Genomic DNA, 19,049 nt, shown 5'->3' with positions numbered 1-19,049 from the left:
TCAGGAGCAAAAAGGTGACTTGAGTATAAGCCGAGGGAAGCATTTTCAGCACAAAAAATGTGCTGAAAAACTCGGTTTATCCTCGAGTATATATGGTAGTTTTTTTTTTTTCAAAATTGTTGGACTTAATTTTTGTATATAGCGCAAAAAAATCTAAAGAGCAGAGGTGATTAAATACCACTAAAAGAAAGGTCTATTTGTGAAGGAAAAAAAATGACCACGCAATAGTTAAAGTAACGCAGAGCCGTATCGCAAAAAACAAGATACAAGAATTGGCAGGCGTGGAAACTCTACGGCACGCAGCCAGAACTCGGCATATCTGTTTGAGTGGATTAAACCTTTACAGTTTTTTTTTTCCTTTTGTGTTTAAACTCTCATTTATTCTCTCAGATTAAGTTACAGTGAAGAAGTTTGACCTTTGTGGTTAGCTAGTAACATTCTACACTAAGCACACACAATCCACCAAATAAATCAAAGAGGCGAAAAAAATGAATGCAACAATGTTATGAGGCATGAAGAAATAATGATTAAGAGAGGACAAGCTCCAACTTGTTTCCATTCTCACCTTGCCAATGGTTTCCTCCACCGCTTTTATGTAGTTGCTTAAATCTCTGTTGACAGCAGCATATTCCAACATGACGGACTCCATGCTCTCCACGTCCACGGTGTCACCTACAATGACACACAGGCATTCTTGGTCAGGGAAATACCATGAAGCAAACAGAAAAACAGTAAAGCTTTTGTTTACATTTTTGTAAAGGCCATGACCACATAATTCAGATTACCAAATGTTTATGGCAGGTGGACAAAATGTAACCAATAGCTGTAAATGAAAAGCCTTTAAAGTGGTTCTAAAGCCTAAACATTTTCTACATTAAGGCATTCCGCGAGCCGGGCTGTCTGTGTCTATTGGCTTACTCACATCATGTGACGTTGGGAGACCGCTGCTCATAGCGAGGCTTGGTTTTGGTTTTTTGCTTTATTACGCGATGCGTCAGTGCGTCGCCCGTTCCCCAGACGATGGCATCATTTGACGAAACGTACGTCGGGTAGGAGACGCTCTGATGCGTAGCGTTGCGGTCCACGAGGACGGGTGATCGTACAAGCCGGCCGGCTCACCCTTTAATACGTTTTGAATGACATTTCTTGTAAGTGTAACTTTTATTTATTAAACCACAACTTCCTTTACGGTACATCACTATTGTGGGATCATTTCATTTTTCCGGTGGTTAACTGTTGCCGTGGAAACTGGGGGAGCCCAGAACCTGTGAGGTTGGAGATAGTTCCGGTAAAGGCCCTGGCTGGGGTTCAGCCACAAGCCAACAAAGCTTATCTGTCTGGTAAGCGCGCAATCTTTACGGTGTTCCCTATCGGTGGCGGTTCTTTCTTTCCAGTGTGCCATCATATGGGTAACTCTCAGTATAATACGGTACATCACTATGTGAGTCTTTTTTCTTTGGGATCTCTATACCACTTCGTCAATTGGGAGGATCTTCACCCCTGATGTCGATAGCAGTTCCATTGTAAAGACCCTGGCTGGGGTTCAGCCGCAAGCTTAATTTGCTTGCCTTCTGGAAAGCACACATCCTAATTAATTTTTCATCGGTGGTGGTTACGTTTAGCTTCACTGCATCGTTTACTTTCACAATTTATATTCCATACAATTTGAGGACTTTTCTATGGACTTTTATTGTCTGGTCTTGTTAATATTGAATATCAATTTCAATTCTCACTTCATCAGCGCAACTAACCCCTTTTTCTGTATTCCTGTGTGTATATCACAAATTTGTTGCAGCTCACTTTATTATTCTTATTTAGATGTGTTAATTTTTTAGCGCGGTAACACTTTACCTATATTGTCTGTGTCTATAAACAAAGGCAGCACTGCTCGGGATGAGGAGCCAGGAGCGCAAGAGGAGGAGCTTCGAGGCAGGTAAATTTAACAAGTTTGACAAAATAAAAATATTGGGCTGGATTCACAAAGAGTTACGCCGGCGTATCATTAGATACGCCGACGTAACTCGGAATCTAAGCCCGTCGTAAGTGTATGCTCAAACTGAGATACACTTAAACCTAGCTAAGATACGACGGCCTGCGCCGTCGTATCTTAGGGTGCAATTTTTCCGCTGGCCGCTAGGTGGCGCTTCTGTTGATTCCAGCGTAAAATATGTAAATGACTAGATACGCCGAAATTACGAACGTACGCTTGCCCGTCGCAGTAAAGATACGCCGTTTCCGTAAGAGGTACGCTGCTTAAAGATAAAGCTGCCCCCTAGGTGGCGTAGCCAATGTTAAGTATGGCCGTTGTTCCCGCGTCGAAATTTGAAAATTTTACGTCGTTTGCGTAAGTCGTCCGTGAATGGGGCTGGACGTAATTTACGTTCACGTCGAAACCAATACGTCCTTGCGGCGTACTTTGGAGCAATGCACACTGGGATATGTACACGGACGGCGCATGAGCTGTTCGTAAAAAAACGTCAATCACGTCGGGTCACCAATCATTTACATAAAACACGCCCCCCTCATCCTCATTTGAATTAGGCACGCTTACGCCGGCCCCATTTACGATAAGCCGCCGTAAGTTAGGAGGCAAGTGCTTTGTGAATACAGCACTTGCCTCTCTGACTTAAGGCGGCGTAGCGTAAATACGCTACGCCGCCGTAAAAATGCGCCGATCTACGTGAATCCAGCCCGCTATAATGGTTATAATTATATAATATATATAAAAAAATGACTTTACAGTCACTGTGACTTACGGCTAGACTCACTGGGTGATAAGGAAAGGATATTGGCAAGTACATGTTGCTTTGATGAAATGATGCAGAAAAGCCTGAGGCTCTCTTTACCCTATTGAGGCTCTCTTTACCCTATTGAGGCTCTCTTTACCCTATTGAGGCTCTCTTTACCCTATTGAGGCTCTCTTTACCCTATTGAGGCTCTCTTTGCCCTATTGAGGCTCTCTTTGCCCTATTGAGGCTCTCTTCACCCTATTGAGGCTCTCTTCACCCTATTGAGGCTCTCTTCACCCTATTGATATATAGGCGGTGTTGTGCTTTGACCATTTTAGTGATACAAATTTCCTTATATGGCTGATTCATGCCCATTTGGTGGAGCAACCTGAAAGTCGGCACGACTTTGCCAGGCAACTTCGAGTCAACTTCAAGGAATTTCTGGGCAACCTTCCTGTAATGTTGGATCCAAATCATAAGATAATAAGACAATAAGATAAGGATCCGACTTGGAGGCAACTTCTTTTAAATCTATGGATAGAAGTTAGCTAGAATTCGCTTTGAAGCAGTAAAGGAACGTTTTCGGAAGTCGGAGAGACTTCAGTAGTGTACATGAAGACGGCTCTTATTCACTTCAATGCAATTTCTTATGTCCAGTGACTTGGGGCAACTTGAGGTCTGACAAGTCGGATCCCAAGTCGCTGTAGTGTGAACCAGCCCTTAGAGGGTTATGCATGTCCAGTGGGAATTTCTTTAATAAACTTTTATATTACAAAAAAGTATATAGAGGAAAACAAAGACCCTTCTGCCCCCCCCCCCCCCCACCGCATGGGAGAAAGATGTCTTGGGCCCCTTTCCCACTACTGTGATTTTGACGCAATTTCAGGGAGACTTAAGGTCTATGAACCTGAACTTGCAACCAGTCGGACCAAAGTAGTGCAGGGACTACTTTGAAGTCGGCATGACTTGAAGTCATACGAATATGAATGGTTGTCATTGGAAATCATTACGAACGACTTGTCATGCTACTTTGCAGTCCCAAATCGTAGGACAGGTTGTACAAGTGTGAAAGGGGCCTAAGGCTGGGTCTACACTAGGTGCGACCAGCAGCAGGGGGTCTGGTGCATCCCTGTTTTCTATTTTAGGTGCGAATCAGATCCAAAGTTTGGCCTTAATTCGGACCTGAAAAGAAGCCAAAGACGCACAGGACCCTTTTCCAGTGTGGACAGTGGCCGCCCCGAAGCTGTGTGAACCGACTCCATTGAGAGCCGGTCACAATCTCCTGTCATGCGAATTGGTTGCGGGTCAATTCATAATAGTGTGGACCCAGCCTTACACTCTGGATTCCAGCTAATCTATGTTTTTATTGAAAGAATTGTGGGTTTCATCATGCAGATCACTCACATGTACTCCTGAGGAAGATCATTTGAAACACGTTATGTATACATGTGGATTATATTTGACATTTTATTGTTTGTTCTCTGAAGTATGGATTTTGAATTTTATTGAATGCAAAAATAAAATTCATGGTTTTTATATATGCAATGATCTTTTTACTTCTACATGTCCCTCAAAAAAGTCTATGGGCACTTATATAGTTGTCTCTGTACACGACTTTACAATCACCTTAATGTCAATGTGGCTTTACTCGCCAACATATCAATAATGGAAAGGAACATTGTTATTTTTTGCCAGATCCCACCTCAACCTAAAGCTGGCCTTATTTGTAGCCAATTCAGCAGGATGCAAACCATGGGTGATCCTGACGGCACCACCCATTTCAACAAACTTCTTTTGCAAAATCGAAGGCGTGGGGTGAAAAAATTGTCGGCTAAACAGTGACTGTATCCTATCAGATTCACTGTGGATGTCTGCATACAATACCCAGCAGGGGAGATTCCACCATCCATGCTAAACAACTAAGCTTACCGAGAGATCCTGAAATTAAAAAAAAAAAATAACAAAAAGTTGATACTTTGTCATTTGTGGCATGCTTGAGGGTGGAAGTGGTTTTGTGCATTCTGGACTTGTTTTTCCTATATTGGACCAGCTTCAATGTTCTGGAAGCCTAAATCCACCAAAGATCATTTTTTCCCTCATCCCTCTAAACCAGTGGTTCTGTGGCTGCTCCTGGAGCCTGTGGCCGCCCCAGCAAGGCTGTTCCTGGAGCCCACGGCCGCTCACTCAGCCTCTTCGCAGCCGCCCATACAGTTTACCTCATGACTGGGGGGCAGAGACTAGAGGTCAGCTGACTGGTGCGTAATATGAAGTGGGAGGGGCTGGAGGAGACCCTATCTCCTGATTTCAGCATAGGTGTCACTGCTGCGAGACACCACCAATTCAGAGACATAGTGAAGCCAGACACACAGTGAGTAACACTACCTGTGATAAGAGTTGCCATTACAAGTCCCCACTACAGTTCTCAGATCAGCAGATGACCTTGATCAAGAGCATCTAAGTTGGGTGATCAGAATCCCCCCAGCACTGCCACTGATCCTATTCCTCTCACTCACCCACCCCCCCACCAGAACTGCTACCTCATCCCACCACCCCCCCACCACCAGCACTGCCACTCATCCCAACTCCCCACCAGCACTGCCACTCATCCCAACTCCCCACCAGCACTGCCACTCATCCCAACTCCCCACCAGCACTGCCACTCATCCCAACTCCCCACCAGCACTGTCACTCATCCCAACTCCCCACCAGCACTGTCACTCATCCCAACTCCCCACCAGCACTGTCACTCATCCCAACTCCCCACCAGCACTGCCACTCATCCCAGTCCCCCCACCAGCACTGCCACTCATCCCAACTCCCCACCAGCACTGCCACTCATCCCAGTCCCCCCACCAGCACTGCCACTCATCCCAACTTACCTCCAGCACTGTCACTCATCCCAACTCCCCACCAGCACTGCCACTCATCCCAGTCCCCCCACCAGCACTGCCACTCATCCCAACTCCCCACCAGCACTGCCACTCATCCCAACTCCCCACCAGCACTGCCACTCATCCCAACTCCCCACCAGCACTGCCACTCATCCCAGTCCCCCCACCAGCACTGTCACTCATCCCAGTCCCCCCACCAGCACTGCCACTCATCCCAGTCCCCCCACCAGCACTGCCACTCATCCCAGTCCCCCCACCAGCACTGCCACTCATCCTAGTCCCCCCACCAGCACTGCCACTCAACCCAGTCCCCCCACCAAGGAGTATGAGAAGGAATACAAATAGAGAATACATAGAAGGGAGAGGAAAAGAGGGGGAGGAAAAAATAAAAAGGGAGAGAAAGAATAAGAGAAAGAACAACAAACACAGCTAGAGAGAGAGATTGGGGGGTATACAATTAGAAGAGAGGGATAAAAGGGAAAGAAAGGAGAACAAAGTGTACCATAAGAAGTTTTAATACTGTGCGAGTGGAAGGGACTCAGGGAGCGCTAAATGTCCGTGGGTTAGGGGCGCAAATTACTCGTCTTACTTTGGGTGCCGACAACCCACGCTACGAAAATGTTACGGTTAGGGGTCCCCACAACTTGGGGAAATTTTATCAAGGGGTCACGGCACTAAAAAGGGTTGAGAACCACTGTCGAAGCCATCCTGCCAGCTGATCAAATTTCATTAGCAGGTGAAGTCAGGTATACTCACCCGATTCCCTCCATCCAGAAGGAAATGATTTCTATCTGTAGAGACCACAAATCGGTGCTACACAAAAACCCTCGCCAGCTAATCCCTTTTACTCTCCTTGGTCTGCCATGTGTCCTCTTCTGGATCCTCTGCTGAACAGCCAATGGGAATTGTCCATATCCTGCTGGCAGCGATGTGGGCACCTGGAAGAAGGACCCATCTAGGGAGTAGATCATGGGTGTCAAACCTGCGGCTCTCCATCTACTGTGGAACTACAAGTCCCATCATGCCTCTACCTTTGGAAGTCATGCTTCCAACTGTCAGCTTTGCAATGCCTCATGGGGACTTTCCTTGCAATGCCTCATGGGTCCTGTAGTTGCACAACAGCTGGAGGGCCGCAGGTTGGACCCCCATGTAGATGATCATCCACTTCTTGGATGAGAAGGACCCAGTGTTGGATGATCATGGGAGTGTGGTTTAAGAGAAATAAAAAAATAGGTTTATTTTTTATTTATTTTTGATTAACCCAGTGAACAGATAAAGGGGAAGGAGGGAGAGGGCTCACTTATATCCCGGAGTTGGGCTTTAAAGTTCCTTGCATGAAGAGTTTCATTTCCTTGCAATTCAGCAACAGATATTGAGGATGTAAAGTATTTTATTACAACATTGGAAGTGATCATGTGATTATGGTAAAGAAAGAACCTCCTGCATAGCTGTGATTAAGAAAGAGTGAGTGTTGAAATTCTGCATGTGTTCTGATGATGCTGAGCAAACACTTTGTATTGGACAGATACGGACGCAATGCTGCGGATTTTGTATTGGCCTTGTTGGTTCTCTTTCTCAGACTGACTGCTAAAGGTGGCCACGCATGTACAGATATGATCATTTAACCATAGCTTCCAACTGACCCCGATTTCAAGGGACTGTCCCTGATTTCGAACAAAAGTCCCTCTTTCCCCCTCATTTTGGTCTGATCTATATAGTTGTATATAAAATGCACTATGTATCCTTCAAAAAAAGTGTTTCCCAGCGCTAAACCTTTCATCCAATTTCTAAATTGCTGCATTAGTAAATTTCAAAAGCCAATATAAAGGAATAGTAGTGGTTAAAAAAAAAGAAGCACTTATGGGTTTAAAGTGGAGTTCCACCCAAAAGTGGAACTTCCGCTTAATCCACTTCTCGCCCCCTTAAATGCCACATTTGGCATGCAATTTATTTGGGGGGGAGTGTGGGCTTCAGGAGAAGTGGGACAGGAAGTCCTTCCGCCGAGGGGGTGCATAGGCAAATAGTCTAATCGCCTTTCTGCAGCCCCTCCCTGTAGGCGATCGCCTGGGACACGTGACAGGTCCCAGGCGATCGCCTGTCCAATCAAATGGCACAGCGCCGCTCGCGCATGCGCAGTGGGGGCCCGGCCGTGAAGCCGAAAGCTGTCACGGCCGGGTGCCCACACTTAGAATGAAGACGCCGGCTGGAGAGGAGGGGAGCCCCGGCTGGAACGTGTAGCAGGTGAGTGTATGTTTATTAAAAGTCAGCAGCTACACTTTTTGTAGATGCTGACTTTTAACCACTTCCATACTGGGCACTTAAACACTCTCCTGACCAGACCAATTTTCAGCTTTCAGGGCTCTCACACTTTGAATGACAATTACTCAGTCATGCAACACTGTACCCAAATGATTTTTTTGTCCTTTTTTTCCCACAAATAGAGCTTTCTTTTGGTGGTATTTGATCACCTCTGTGTTTTTTATTTTTTGCGCTATTAATGAAAAAAGACCGAAAATTTAGAAAAAAAATGTTTTTTTCTTAGTTTCTGTGATAAAATTTTGCAAAATATTAATTTTTCTTCATAAATTTTGGCCACAATTTATACTGCTACATGTCTTTGATAAAAATAACCCAAATTTTTTGGAAATTATTTGGTCTGTGTGAAAGTTTTAGAGTCTACAAGCTATAGTGCAAATCATAATAAATTATCGCATCTGATCACACCTGATGTTTTGAAGGCCTATCTCATTTCTTGAGACCCTAACAAGCCAGGAAAGTACAAATGCCCCCCAAATAACCCCTTTTTGGAAAGTAGACATCCCAAGGTATTTAGTAAGAGGCATGGTGAGTTATTTGAAGTTGTAATTTTTTTCCCAAAACACTTTGCAAAATTAAGATTTTTATTTTTTATTTAAAAAATTTCTCAAAAGTGTCATTGTAATAGCTTATTTCTCTCACATGGCATGTGCATACCACAAATGACACCCCAAAATACATTCTGCTACTCCTCCTGAGTAAAACGATACCCCATGTGTGAGACTTTTCCACTGCCTGGCCACATATCGATGCCCAACCTGCAGGGAGCGCCATCAGGGGTTTTAGGAGCATAAATTGCACATCTAACTAGTTGACAACCTATTACACGTTTGAAGGCCCTGGAACACCAGGACAATGGAATTACCCACAAAATGACCCCATTTTGGAAAGCTAACACCCCAACGTATAATCTATGAGGCATAATGAGTCTTTTGAACGGTTCATTTTTTTCCAGAAGTTTTTGGAATATGTGGAAAAAAAATGAAAACGCATTTTTTTTACACAAAGTTGTCCATTGATAAGATATTTCCAACACATAGCATGTACATAGCAAAAATGACACCCCAAAATACATTCTGCTATTCCTCCTGAGTAAAACGATACCCCATGTGTGAGACTTTTTCACTGCCTGGCCACATACAGATGCCCAACATGCAGGGAGCGCCATCAGGGGTTTTAGGAGCATAAATTGCACATCTAACTAGTTGACAACCTATTACACGTTTGAAGGCCCTGGAACACCAGGACAATGGAATTACCCACAAAATGACCCCATTTTGGAAAGCTAACACCCCAACGTATAATCTATGAGGCATAATGAGTCTTTTGAACGGTTCATTTTTTTCCAGAAGTTTTTGGAATATGTGGAAAAAAAATGAAAACGCATTTTTTTTACACAAAGTTGTCCATTGATAAGATATTTCCAACACATAGCATGTACATAGCAAAAATGACACCCCAAAATACATTCTGCTATTCCTCCTGAGTAAAACGATACCCCATGTGTGAGACTTTTTCACTGCCTGGCCACATACAGATGCCCAACATGCAGGGAGCGCCATCAGGGGTTTTAGGAGCATAAATTGCACATCTAACTAGTTGACAACCTATTACACGTTTGAAGGCCCTGGAACACCAGGACAATGGAATTACCCACAAAATGACCCCATTTTGGAAAGCTAACACCCCAACGTATAATCTATGAGGCATAATGAGTCTTTTGAACGGTTCATTTTTTTCCAGAATTTTTTGGAATATGTGGAAAAAAAAATGAAATCGCATATTTTTTACACAAAGTTGTCCATTGATAAGATTTTTCCAACACATAGCATGTACATAGCAAAAATGACACCCCAAAATACATTCTGCTATTCCTCCTGAGTAAAACGATACCCCATGTGTGAGACTTTTTCACTGCCTGGCCACATACAGATGCCCAACATGCAGGGAGCGCCATCAGGGGTTTTAGGAGCATAAATTGCACATCTAACTAGTTGACAACCTATTACACGTTTGAAGGCCCTGGAACACCAGGACAATGGAATTACCCACAAAATGACCCCATTTTGGAAAGCTAACACCCCAACGTATAATCTATGAGGCATAATGAGTCTTTTGAACGGTTCATTTTTTTCCAGAATTTTTTGGAATATGTGGAAAAAAAAATGAAATCGCATATTTTTTACACAAAGTTGTCCATTGATAAGATTTTTCCAACACATAGCATGTACATAGCAAAAATGACACCCCAAAATACATTCTGCTACTCCTCCTGAGTAAAACGATACCCCATGTGTGAGACTTCTACACAGCCTGACCACATATAGAGATCCAACATGCAAGGAACACCGTCAGGTGTTCCAGAGACACATAGCATGCACATACCAAGAATTACACCCCAAAATACATTATGCTGAGCAAAGCGTAAACAAAAGATTACCTTGGTAATAGTAGCGCAGTTCTACACAGCAGGATAGCACTGGTCCAGGCAGCAGGCAGGGACTGGTCAGCAACGTCCAGGCAGGGATACTGCAGGTGGTCAGTTCATGCAACAGGCAGAGGCATGATGGCATAGGTCCTACAGGCAGCAGGAGGGCCTCGTTCAGGACAGAATGGGGACAGGGGTAGAGGCTTCTCCCACCCAAATCTCTTTGAAGCCTCCGGGCAACCAGACCCTAATCTAGCATGAGAAAACAAAAAAGTTTTCTTCATCCAGAAAAACTTTTCTGGCGCCCCTCACATATGTGAGACCCCTGTGTTGAATCCCACTAGTCCAGTAGCAGGGTACAAGATCAGTCCAAGAGGCAGGCAAAAGGCATGGTCAAACAGTCCGAGGTCAGTTCCAGATCAGGCAGAGGCAGTACAGAATCGTTAGGCAGAAGAATGGTCGAAAAACAGTCCAGGGTCAATTCCAAATCGGGCAGCGGTATTACAAAATCATTAGGCAGAAGGGTGGTCCAATAACAAGCCGGGGTCAGTTACAAAGCAGGCAGTGGCATAAGGGGTGAGAAGGCAGGAACGGAGGATTACGTTTACCATACTAAACTAATACTTTAGTTTAGTATGGTAACGTTTGAAACAGTCAATTATACAGAGGCCTGGTTGTGAAGGACACTCTGCACAATAATAAACTGTGTCCCGTCTGACTCCTACACTGGCACACACTCTACATTTTTTTTGAGCTCGTCTGCCTGATGCTGTGGGAGGGACCTTATCCGGGAAGTGCCGTTCGGAGAGCCGACTTAGGACATCTGATCGGATGTGTTGGGGCAGGTCGTCCGGGAATATCAGGGTAGTGGTAATTTCCTCCAGGTAGCCAAGGAAGGGTAGGGGGTTTTGGGTGGATTTGCGGTAAATAATATGGGAGTTGTAGACGGCCAAATGAAAAAAATAAATTGCTACTTTCTTGTACCAATGGTACATGCGTCTTGTGGGTAGATATGATTCCATCATTTGATCATTTAGGTCGACTCCCCCCATGAACAAATTGTAGTCCTGAATGCAGGTGGGTTTTTGGATGGTGGTGCCACGCCTTCTGCGGGTTTCTACCAAGGAATCGTTGTGGATGGACGACAACATGTACACGTCTCTTCTGTCCCTCCACTTCACTGCCAGAACCTCCTTGTTGCGCAGACTCGCCGATTCCCCTTTCTTCAGCTTTGTATTCACAAGGCTTTGAGGAAAGCCTATCCGGTTCTTTCTGGCGGTGCCACATGCTGGCGTCTTCTTTCGGTGCAGGTTGTGGAACAGAGGAAGAGACGTGTAGAAATTGTCCACGTACAGGTGGTATCCTTTATCCAGGAGGGGGGTGATGAGTTGCCAGACAACTTTTGCACTTGATCCCAAGTAGTCTGGGCAATCGGGGGGATTCAGCTGGGTGTCCTTCCCTTCGTACACCAAAAAGGAATACAAGTACCCTGTGGCTCGTTCACATAACTTGTACATCTTCACCCCATAGCGGGCTCTTTTGCTTGGCATAAACTGTTTGATCTTAAGTCGGCCACAAAATTTTACTAGGGACTCGTCGACACAAATGTGTTGTTCCGGGGTATATATTTGGGGGAATAATTCTGAAAAATAATCTAATAAGGGGCGAATTTTGAAAAGCCTATCAAAATTTGGGTCATTTCGGGGAAGGCACTGGGTGTTATCATTGAAGTGGAGGAACCTCAGGATCATGAAATATCGGTTTCGGGGCATTGATGCAGAAAAGACGGGCATATGATAAATGGGGCGTTTGGACCAAAATGAATGTTTTTCGTTTTTTGGGTTGAGTCCCATACAAAAGGTGAGGCCTAAAAAAATTCTGAACTCCTCCACTGTTAGATCTCTCCAATTGTAGGGACGGGCATAGGACGATGTGGGGTTGTTGGTGATAAACTGTTGGGCATATAGGTTGCACTGGGCCACAACGCTAGAAAGCAGTTCCTCAGTAAAAAATAAATTGAAAAAATGTATTGGGGAAAAATTGTCCGTGTTTACCTGGACTCCTGGCTGGGCAGTAAAAGGGGGAATGTTGGCTTCTCCGGAATTTGGAGGAAGCCACAAGGGGTACTGAAGGGCATAGGGAAGGCTTGCATGGGTCCTTGGCCTTTGCTGCCGAGGTACTGCAGTGCTGGTGGATGGCACGACGGGGCTGGTGGATGGCATGACGGGGCTGGTGGATGGCATGACGGGGCTGGTGGATGGCATGACGGGGCTGGTGGATGGCATGACGGGGCTGGTGGATGGCACTGCCTCACCAGAGCGCCTTCTTTTGGCGGGCTGATTATCTTCCCCCTCTGAGCCTGTATCGGTTCCACTGCTGTAGACTGGCTCGTAGTCTACATCCACATCCGAATCCAGCTGTGAATCGGAAGACGAGAGCTCCCCGTTGCTCTCGTCACTTGCGGCAATAATTGCAAATGCCTGCTCGGTGGAATAGAGACGCTTAGACATTGTTGCTGGCGACAGATGTGCACTGAGGCGACACAGATGGGCAGAGATGGGTACTGAGGTGGCAGAGATGGGTACTGAGGTGGCAGAGATGGGTACTGAGGTGGCAGAGATGGGGTGGAATAGATGTGCACTGATGAGGCGGCACAGATGTGCACTGATGAGACGGCACAGATGTGCGATGATTGATTGCACAGATGTGCACTGATGAGGCGGCACAGATGGCACTGATGAGGCGGCTCAGATGGCACTAATGTGGCGAAACAGGTGGGCACTGAGATGGGTACTGATGTGCACCGATGAGGCGGCACAGATGTGCACTGAGGTGGCACAGGTAGGCACTGATGAGGTGGCACAGGTAGGCACTGATGAGGTGGCACAGGTAGGCACTGATGAGGTGGCACAGGTAGGCACTGATGAGGTGGCACAGGTAGGCACTGATGAGGTGGCACAGGTAGGCACTGATGAGGTGGCACAGGTAGGCACTGATGAGGTGGCACAGGTGGGCACTGAAAAGTACTGAGGTGGCAGGTGGGCACTTAGCACAGGTGGGCACTTAGCACAGGTGGGCACTTAGCACAGGTGGGCACTTAGCACAGGTGGGCACTTGGCAGAGGTGGGCACTGGGGGCACAGGTGGACACTGGTATCACTGGGCACTGATTGGGCACGTTTTTTTTTTTTCACATTAGATGCTTTTTTTTACTCACAGACAGACAATCTCTCTCCTCACACGCGCTGTGTGTGTGAGGAGGGAGAGCCGGCAATGAGAGATGATCTCATATGTTTACATTTGAGATCATCTCTCATTGGCCACAGAATCGCGCTGTAAATAGCCGCTGTGATTGGCTATTTACCGCGATCTGTAATTGGCTGTGTCCAAGGGACACGGCCAGTACAGGAGTTCCCCGATGCGCGCTCGGGAGCGCGCGCGGGGAACGAGGAAAGGGGCGGCCGTAAAAACACGGCCTCCCAGAGATTCAGAGCCACCCGACGGCCGTACAAAGTCGTACAGCCGTCGGGAACTGGTTAATAAACATTACAAATGAGTGGAACACCCTTTTAACTTTAATCTATTTATGTGTGAAATTCTTCTATAATAAGGCTTACCTGTAGGTATAAAAGAATATCTCCTAAACCTGTACGGTTTAGGAGATATTCCCCTCACAATGCGCCGCTGATTGCAGCGTATATATATGCGGGTTTACAACCGCTTTAAGTATGGATGTCGTTCCCGCGTCGAATTTTAAAAGTTTTAAGTCGTTTGCGTAAGTCGTCCGTGAATGGGGCTGGACGTAATTTACGTTCATGTCGAAACCAATAAGTCCTTGCGGCGTAGTTTGGAGCAATGCACACTGGGATATGTCCACGGACGGCGCATGCGCCGTTCGTAAAAAACGTCAATCACGTTGGGTCACGATTCATTTACATAAAACACGCCCCCCCTGTTCCTCATTTGAATTAGGTGCGTTTAGGCCGGCCCATTTACGCTACGCCGCCGTAACTTAGGACACAAGTGCTTTGTGAATACAGCACTTGCCTCACTAACTTACAGCGGCGTAGCGTAAAGGCGTAGCGTAAATACGATACGCTACGCCGGCTAAAACATACGCCGCCCTACGTGAAACCAGCTATTAGAGAGCAACCACATAGGTTTTGTGTGTTTCCTCTAACTTATTAAAGCATAGCTGATGCAACCATATTCATGAATACTACTACTAGTTCATATCTGAAGTCACTGGTGTTTCCTGTAAATGACCTGACTTTGTTTTGTGAATGAAATCAGCGCGCTCTGTCCAGACGTTAAAATGTAGGTGTTTTCCAGATTACTAAAAAAAATAAAAATAAAAAAAGGAATGCATGTTTTGCTGTGTAAGCAACTCTTCTCTAATTGAGCAATACAATCGGCTTACGCATATTCATGACTTCCTTCATTTATTTTTGTTTACTTTTTTGGGTTGAAGTTACCAAATCGGACAATTAGGCAATCGTGTTTATGACCAGAACAAGAAAAGTAATAAGCCATTGAAAAAAATAACAACTTAGGAAATGGTGGGAAAAGATTAGAACCTTTGATTTTCTTTACAGCTTCCGTTTAACTTCTTACCCACTTTATTCAGAACAAAAAAAAAAAAACATAAAAAATAATAACGTAGTGTTTCCATAAAAGTAAGGAAAGCGTAAAAAATAATAAAAGTCCCTTTTGGACCTCGGAAAACAAAACAAGTTAATAGATCCAAACTATCAAATGGAACAGTTGCAGGTTGGGATGCAGAACGGGTCCCTGTATTAAAATTTGGACAATTCTTCACTTGTTGAATTTTTCTGATCTCTTTCAGAAGAAAAGCGATGGATTTAAAGGCGGGCCAGGTCGACCTTCCACTCCAGAGACAATGCTTTAAAGTGGCTGTAAAGGCTAATGCCGCATACACACAACATTTTTTAAATTGGCCATTAACCACTTAAGGACCGCCTAACGCCGATATACGTCGGCAGAATGGCACGGCTGGGCACAATCACATACCTGACCGCAGGACCCGATCGCTGCCAGAGTCCCGCGATCGGTCCCCGGAGTTGAAGAACAGGGAGCGGTGAGTGTAAACACAGCTTCCCCGTTCTTCACAGTGGCGCTGTCAGTGATCCTCTGTTCCCCGATATAGGGAAAGGCTATCAATGACGTCACACGTCCAGCGCCGCCCCCCTACAGTTAGAAACACATATGAGGTCACACTTAACCCCTTCAGCGCCCCCTTGTGGTTAACTCCCAAACTGCAATCGTCATTTTCACAGTAAACAATGCATTTTTATAGCATTTTTTGCTGTGAAAATGACAATGGTCCCAAAAATGTGTCAAAATTGTTTGATGTGTCCGCCATAATGTCGCAGTCACGAAAAAAATCGCTGATCGCCACCATCAGTAGTAAAAATGCAATAAAACTATCCCCCATTTTGTAAACGCTATCAATTTTGCGCAAACCAATCGATAAACGCTTAATGCAATTTTTTTTTTACCAAAAATAGGTAGAAGAATACGTATCGACCTAAACTGTGGAAAAAAAAACGTTTTTTTATATATATTTTTGCGGGATAATTATTATAGCAAAAAGTAAAAAAATATTGCATTTTTTTTCAAAATTGTCGCTCTATTTTTGTTTATAGCGCAAGAAATAAACACTGCAGAGATGATCAAATACCACCAAAAGAAAGCTCTATTTGTGGGGAAAAAAAACACCAATTTTGTTTGAGAGTCACGTCGCACGACCGCGCAATTGTCAGTTAAAGCGACGCAGTGCTGAATCGCAAAAAGGGGCCTGATCCTTTACCTGCATTTTGGTCCGGGTCTTAAGTGGTTAAAAATGATCGTGTGACGGCTCCAGAGCACTTTTCTCAACGTGAAAAATGGGCATTAAAAATTTAGAACATGCTTTATTTTTTTTTGTTGTTTTTCACGTCATGAAAAGTAATCTTGTGTAGTGTGTAAGCTTTAACGACGGGGAAAAAACGCACATGCTCAGAAGCAAGTTATGAGAAGAGAAATTTGCATAATCAGCCCTAAGGGTGGCGCCGAATGTAACTTCCCCTTTATAGTGCCTTTGTACGTGTTGTACGTCGCCACGCTTTGCTCGAGCATTTTTTTTTTCACGATCGTGTGTATGCAAGGCAGGCTTGACAAGAATCACGTTGAGAAAAAACTTTTTTTTTTTCAATGACATGAAAAATAGTCGTGTGTACACGGCTTTACAGACCACTTTCACCTACAGGTAAGCCTAGATTAAGGCTTACCTGTAGGTGCAAGAAATATCTCCTAAACCTACATGGTTTAGGAGATATTTACAATTCCCCGTACGGCAAAGTCTTCCATACATGCACCAGTGTATTCGGCCCATGTGCACTCTAGAAAGGGCAAGCCGTGTCCTTTCCAGATGGGATCATGCCGTGACTGCCGTCTCCCGCATGCACGCGACTTCGGCCAGTCACAGAGCCAGAGTTCGCGGCCCCAGAAGGAAGAGGGGTGAAGAATGGACGCTTCCAGCCAGGGAGGAAATCGGGGACATTGCAGGCTTCGGTTTCAGGTAAGCGACACATAATGGGCTACTATGTGATGCATAGTAGCCCATTATGCTTTACCTTTGCAGGGAAACAAAGAGGAAGTAAAACCCATCAGGGTTTACTTCCTCTTTAATGCCTTGTGTTAATATAGAAGAAACTTTCAATCCTTTCTGTTCTTTTTGGTAAAAAAAAAAGGGAAACTCATCTTTCTGCACTCTAAGGCCGGATTCACACTAGTGCGGTGCAAATTTCAGCTCTCTTATCTCTGCAGAGAGATAAAAGAACTGTTCAGCAGATCATCTCCGTTTTAGATGCGGATTGGGAGACCTGGGAGAGGGGAGGGGGGAAGTGTATTGAGGTGAAGGAGACACCTGAGCCGCACCGCAATGCCTAGAAAACGCACACGTTTTTTCGGCAATGCGCAGGGCGAATGCATCGCACATATGTGAACCAGCCTCATTGAAAACAATGTATTTAGAAATGTTCTGCGAATTGGATGCGGTTTAAGCCGCACTCAATTCACATAGGTGTGAACCCGGCCTAAAGGAACACTTCCAGATTAAATTCCCATTTGGGGTGTAAACTTCAGTTTTAACGCCGAAAGTCTACCTTCATTTAAGGCAGTGATCTCCAAACTGTGGCCATTTTCTTGGCTTTATCCGGCCCTTGGGGCACCATTCCTCCCAGTGGCATTAAAGAGGAACTGCAGTCTGCTCACATAATTTGTAATAAAAACATCTTTGCCATTCTGAGGCTTCCCTCCAACCGCTTTGCATATTATTTTATATATACTGTCATTCTGTACTTGCCAAATACGCTGCAATGACGGGACGCTGTTCCTCTCGTGGACACGAATGGTGGGGCATTATTCCTCTCATGCACACCAATGGTGGGGTATTGTTACCAGCGCCAGGACATTTTCTACTCCCACCGGACACAGTCCAGCCCCTCTTAAGGCTGAAGGACCGTAAACTGGCCCTTTGTTTAGAACATTTGGAGACCCTGGTTTACAGCATCCTTTCAGAACTGCAATTAGAGAAGGCATAATACGCTCTGGCCAGGACATTGCCGGACACCATCTTGAAAACTGATGCATAACAGAAACAGAGAAGAAATCAACCTCTTATTCATCATGAATTTTTTTTTTTTTTTTAAGGCTTAGATTATGGATGCAAATTCCCTTACATTTGACAACTGCTAGATTACCGTATTTATCAGGGTATTGCGCGCTCTGGCGTATAGCGCGCACCCCTAATGTTGACCCGACAACCTGTAAAAAAACGCATTTTATTACTTACAGTTTTGGTGTCTTGCCCGGCGTCCTTGTCCGGTGTCCGTCCGCGGCCTCGGTGGTAGCCTCCCGGCTTTTCCCGCGCTGTCTCCGAGTCGAATCCCCGCTTCCCGCGCTCAGTTTAAAGCCTCCGCCAACATATACCGAGCGCAGTACACTCGGGCACGTTCGGCCACGCTCGGCTTCTCACGCATAAACGTCACAGAGCGTGACTGCGAGCGAAGCCGAGCCTGCCCCGAATGTACCCTAGTGTACTGTGCTCTGTATATGTCGGCGGAGGCTTCAAACTGAGCGCGGGTATCGGCGTATATCGCGCACCCACGATTTTGCCCTGATTTTCAGGGCAAAAAAGTGCGCGGTATACGCCGATAAATAAGGTATATTCTTGGAGATCAAGCTCGTTGAATTTAGGACTTAAGGCAAAGTATTTCCTAGGCTCAATGTTTTCCAGTGACTGTAACCTAGAGCAGAGAACACCATGTCCAAGCAATCACTTATGCCTCGTTTCCACTGAGCGGATCAGTTCGGTACTTTATGGTACGCAATTTTGGGTGTTTCCATTATGACGGTGTGCCATAAAACCGAACCATACCACACCATTCTGGGTCCTGCTTCAGATGTGGGGCCATAGAAAATCGAACGGTTCGGTTAGGGCAGAGCTACAATACATTCCACTGATTGGTGGACACGCTAGGCATTTTTTCTAAACCCTGTATGGCCTCCGACGGTCCGACTTGTAGTGGAAACGTTCACCAGAATAGAATAGGCCTGACCATTCTAACCGTTCCAACCCGAACCGTTCCGCTCAGTGGAAATAAGGCATAAGATACTCCTGTCC

At 45.3% G+C, this 19,049-nt stretch overlaps 1 protein-coding gene across 1 annotated transcript in view; it reads right to left on the bottom strand.

Annotated features, from left to right (window-relative positions):
* The window catches only part of NSMCE2 (NSE2 (MMS21) homolog, SMC5-SMC6 complex SUMO ligase), a 375,766-nt gene that overhangs the window by 239,477 nt on the left and 117,240 nt on the right, over positions 1-19,049 (bottom strand). The window contains exon 3 of the mRNA XM_040354955.1: positions 566-672. Within this exon, the coding sequence (XP_040210889.1) occupies positions 566-672 (107 nt within the window). The remainder of the gene's footprint in view (positions 1-565; positions 673-19,049) is intronic.

Source organism: Rana temporaria, chromosome 5 (genome assembly GCF_905171775.1).
Source record: "Rana temporaria chromosome 5, aRanTem1.1, whole genome shotgun sequence".
Taxonomy (NCBI): Eukaryota; Metazoa; Chordata; class Amphibia; order Anura; family Ranidae; genus Rana; species Rana temporaria.
The sequence above is the reverse complement of the archived record's forward strand: the minus strand, read 5'-3'. Positions and strand labels throughout refer to the sequence as shown.